Here is a 5283-nt window from a genome sequence, read left to right on the forward strand (position 1 = left end):
TACTTACTTACTTACTTACTTACTTACTTACTTACTTACTTACTTTACTTACTTACTTAAAGCTCAAAAAGTCGATTTTGCAGAATACCCCACCTCTTCAAGACGTTGGTTGCCGGTATTTTCTCCACCCTCTCGAAGACCCGCAGTAAATAATCCCTAACAAAGCTGCGTGTGTGAGATGAGCAAGCTCAAGCTCGACGAAAGAAGGAAAAGAGTGAAAATGCCGTCACACAAAAACAGGCCCAACCGGCTTTCTCACAGGGCTCCACGTGTTCATCTGTTATCTACAATCAGAAAACATTTCATTTTCCAGTGCTTTGTGGTAACAATTTGTTCTTCGTCAGTTTAACTCATCTTTCTCCCCCATTGATCTGGTTAAGAATATTTTTTTAACGCTTTTATGACAGTTATCGTGCTTCAGATTTTGGAGTATGTGTGGATTTTCCCATAACTGCATGCACAATACATCATTTCACATGTATGTAAATAGCATCATCACAAATCTTTTTTGCTATTTTAGACTGGTTTGCACATTTAWAACACAAGCTTTGTGGAAGTTTCTAAAAWTTGATTGMGAAATTTTACTGGGGCACAGCAGAWATATGCTGGGGCCATTGCCATCTTTGTGTTTTGAAACATGATGTATTTTAATAAGAAGTTGTGTACATAATGTTTGTGTGGTTTGAAATGACAATRACAATGTGGCTCCATTTTATTGATCTAAATGAGATCAAGCATGCAGAAGAGACACAAAAAATGTTCAGCTGTAATAAAGTGGTTTTGATGCTTGTGATTAATCATCAGGAAAGTCTTCAGTGGTTTTCTGTGGTCGTTTATTTTAGTGTTTAAATGTTGCATCTAGAAGAGACCCAGTGGTGGTTTCAAGCTTTAAGATGTTGGTTTGACACTCAGAAGAGACAAAAATAGTACACCAACCACAGACACATCTGAGTTTACTTTCTGTTCATAGTAAATTGTAAGGTACATTTTTTTCCATTTTAGAGTAAATGTGGCGTTTTTTGGGGTTTGATGGTCATTACAGACAGGAAATGCTTTYTCCTATTTTGGATTTTACAACTCTCGAGCCTGCTTTCAAAAGAGATGGGCTTTTATTTTTTTTCTCCTTGTCATTTAATGCTTCTCTCTTTTATTTTTGGAGTGTTTTGTTGTGAGAAAATAAAAGCATCAGAGCAGACCACCATGCCATCATTCAACTGAGTGATCTTTTGTCATACTAAAATACGAGTAAGAGAGATCTGTTTTAGACTTGCTCATATAAGTTATAATTAAATAAGTACTTCAAAAACACATCTACTAAAATACACTTTGGGGCAAAGTAATAGCAGTTGTAGCACATGGTTTTTAAACCCTGACATTCTGGACAGTACCTTCAAATATTTGTCATAAAAGAAGCTCCTGTGCCGGTGTCGAAAAACAGCCATAGCGCTTTGAAATATTGATTTGAGTTGCCTGCAACTACTCTATTTMGAGAGAGAGTTTGTTGAAGCAACAAGGCTGCGAGCCTCTGACTCGCACACAACTGAGAACCCCCCGCAAACATTTCAAGGCATTTTGGAGACTRATTTTGTGAATGCTGTTGACCGACCCTCTCAGCAAGACCACTATACGATGCTAKCTTAAAAGCCTTATTGATTAAATGTATAATGAGTAAAACCTGGTATCTTTAGCTTAATATCTCGTTTATTTGCAGGATGGAGGCCTCATGCTTAGACCTGGCTCTGGAAGGTGAGCGGCTCTGTAAGACGGGCGATTATCGTTCAGGCGTGTGCTTCTTCGAGTCTGCCATACAAGTTGGAACAGAAGACCTTCAGATCCTCAGCGCCATCTACAGTCAGCTCGGAAATGCCTACTTTCACCTTCAAGAGTATACCAAAGCTCTAGAGTACCATCGACATGACCTCACACTTACCAGGTAAAGGTTTTCACAAATGGACATTTCTGTCCAAATACTACACTTTATTTTTCCATTTTTATTATATTGACCATATCAAAAGTCAGAGGTGATATTCTGGAATTATGATTTATAATTGCTTTAGATTTCTGTATTGATTGATTGATTGATTTAGATTTATTTTGGAAAATTTACATTACAAGAGAAATAAAACAAATTGYAACACTATTTGCCCCCTGTCGTCGAGGAGGGGGACTTAGAAATGCTCTCCATCCATCTGTCCGTTACAATTTCAGAAAGCTAACTTTCACATAGAAAGACTAAAATAAATCAAACTTAGGATGAGTCATCCCTGTTGCGTGCCGACCATTCTGTGTGGTCTATGACATCATCAAAGCCCCGCCTCGTCACAACAGGAAGTGACTTTTTTTTTCTTGCTTGGAAAGGTCCATCCCAGACCCTCTTTACTTAATCAGCAACAAATTGTGTCAAAACACAGATAAGAACTGCACCTCACTTACTTTCAAGCCCAAAGACTTTTTTGGTGGAAGATGTGGTCATGGCAGTGCAGGGAAGTCAGACATCATGCCATTGATACACGTTTGGCTCTAAATTCTACATATTTCAGCCAATCTGCACCAAATTCACTATGGTCCATTCTAATCCACCCCACTACAGAAATGCAGTCCAAATGTTGGAGAGTGTGACCTAATTACATATAACCAAATCACACACACAAGATCCAATCTGAACCAAATTTTGTGTGCATCATAAGGAAGACCTGCTCAACATGTTTGTGTAGTTTGACAAGACTTTAGCCCCTCTGTCCGTCCATCAGTTTGTCCATCTGTTCACCTTATGAGATTATTTAAATAATGAAGGCCTGTGATGATTACAACAAAAATGCTAACAGTTGGTCACTACTGAATGACGACGAGGGATATCGGCAACGGTTGAAGTCGAGTTCTGTCTTGTTTACAAATACAAATCAATAATTTATCAAAAAGGAGTAGACTGAAGCCAAGGCTTATACTTGCCTATCCTACTGAAATACACTCAGTCTGCAAAAAAAAAAGATATCTACTGTCCCAATACATACATACACCTTAAATATACAGTACATGTGTGTACATATACACATACTGTACATACATTACATGCATACATGGTTACAAAATACAAATGTAAATCTACGTAACACTATATAAGCTTTTATAATTTTACACTTTAAGGCTGTTTTAAAGTTCACCAAATAAAATTTGAAATCATTCAACTCATTCCATAATTTCACACCAATAACTGAAACACATGTAGATTTTACTTTATTTTCTCTTTAACGTGTTCAAAGATTAACAAACCTCATAAATTATATTCACTCTCTCTTAACTTYAATAATTTCCGAATTCCAGAAGGAAGACTTTTATTCAATGCTTTGTACATTATTTCTAGTATTTTTATGTATTCGGTGTCACAATACTTTGACAGGCGTATGATATGCGGTACTATTGTTCTCCATTCTATTTCCAGAACAATTGGTGATGAACTCGGTGAGGCAAAAGCCAGTGGTAACCTTGGGAACACATTAAAGCTTTTAGGACGATATGATGAAGCAGTGGTTTGTTGCCAAAGACACTTGGATATCACAAGAGCCATGTATGATAAGGTGGGTGGTATTTCTCTCCCCCTCTTCTTTTTTTGTTTTAGAACAAGAGCTGTTTGGCTACAAGTAGGGGGGAAAAAATCAGACTAGCTGAATTGCTTTTTAGTGATTTGCCAGTGAAAGTTCAATTCTGGTTTGATGACTAAAACATCCTCTGATTAGAACAAATAMATCCATTAGTTTTCAGCTGTACTACATTACACACTGTTCACCCGTTTAACTATTTTTTTCTGCAAATGCATCAGTTGCCAGCCAGCATGCAAACAAGATGTCAGTGTATTTTAAGTATATAATTACAGCCGCAGTCACTCTGGTTTCTGCTGTGCGTGTTGTAGGTTGGGCAGGCTCGAGCGCTGTATAATTTCGGAAACGTTTACCACGCCAAGGGCAAGAGCATCTGCTGGAGTGGAGGTGAGCCAGGAGAGTTTCCAGAGGAGGCGAGGACTGCCCTCAGAAAGGCTGCACAGTACTACGAGTGAGTTGGTGTTCAGTTTAATTCTACACTGATTGTTTACCTTGAGCGTCGGGATTAGGCAGAGGCACTGGTGTTGGGACTGTGCAAAGCAGAGGAATCACTCATTCAAACCTCAAAATACGCTGTAAGGTGCTCACTCTGAATTGCCTAAAGCTTGAAATAAAATACTGCAGCAAAATGTATTTGTTTGATGTACAGTTATTTGCTAAATAACTGTGAAGTTCTTCCTTTTTCCTCCCCCAGCAGTTTCCTAACACTGATTTAGAATTCACGGGGATGCTTTCAAATAGAACCGTTGCTCTCACACCGCACATTTTTTAAGGATTATGAGTTTTGAACCAACACAGATGGGCTTTCACGCAGCTCTCCAAAAAGCCAACCACACCTAGTTCTGGAAAGTGACGTTATGCAAAGGTCAAATGTTAAATAGTTTATAGTTGACTGGAGACTGCAGGAGGGAAAACATCAACAGATTTCAGAGACCGAAGCCAGAGAAACAATAAAACATAAAATAGGGATGGGTAAGGAACACAAAATGCAGATAATTGCTGTGGACTAATCATTATTTTTAACGCTTGGCTTCACTCCAGCACAAATAGCCTATATGCCACGGACTTCCAATTCTAGCACTTCCGCATTCTTTAGCCCCGCACTGGTCTTCCGGTTCGCAGGCAACACTGTGTTAGCAAAAGATTTTTTCACTCAATGATGACGATTAATGATCTCCACAGTGCAGAATTAGCATATTACATGTACCAACATTAACACAGGAGATGTACAGGTCCAGCCAAGTGAAAAAAAATCACTTCAAAGTGGATTAAAGTCATAAAAACAAAGGAAAAACGTTCTTGTTTATGGTTCCAGAATTTAGCCTTTTTCGCTATTCCTTGGCTGCTTGTTCCGTGAATTTGTCACGTAGAGCTGTGACACTTATATTGTTGGAAAGAGCAGAGTCTGGGCTTTAAGTTGATGGGCTACTTGTATGGTTTGGATCGTTTTCCCCGATGTTAGTGAAATGAAAATATAATGATCTGCTGCTCTRGGTACTCTGGGGCGCTTGGCGCTCGTGTTTTGTCTACACTGTAATATACACTAACAAGTTTTTACTTTTGCATAAAACACATGACAAAGTTGCCTAAAATAATTTCATACTCTGTATAACACAAACGTGTGCGCGCGCGCACACACACACACACACACACACACACACACACACACACACACACACACACACAC

General features: G+C 38.7%; 1 protein-coding gene across 1 annotated transcript in view; it reads left to right on the forward strand.

The window, feature by feature from the left end:
- The window catches only part of LOC106531915 (G-protein-signaling modulator 2), a gene marked incomplete at its 3' end in the record, with an annotated part of 23120 nt that overhangs the window by 15249 nt on the left and 2588 nt on the right, over window positions 1-5283 (forward strand). The window contains 3 exon segments of the mRNA XM_014027862.1: window positions 1712-1933; window positions 3440-3575; window positions 3908-4047. Of these exon segments, the coding sequence (XP_013883316.1) occupies window positions 1713-1933; window positions 3440-3575; window positions 3908-4047 (497 nt within the window).

The sequence above is a fragment of the Austrofundulus limnaeus genome, unplaced genomic scaffold, assembly GCF_001266775.1.
Source record: "Austrofundulus limnaeus strain Quisiro unplaced genomic scaffold, Austrofundulus_limnaeus-1.0 Scaffold691, whole genome shotgun sequence".
NCBI lineage: Eukaryota > Metazoa > Chordata > Actinopteri > Cyprinodontiformes > Rivulidae > Austrofundulus > Austrofundulus limnaeus.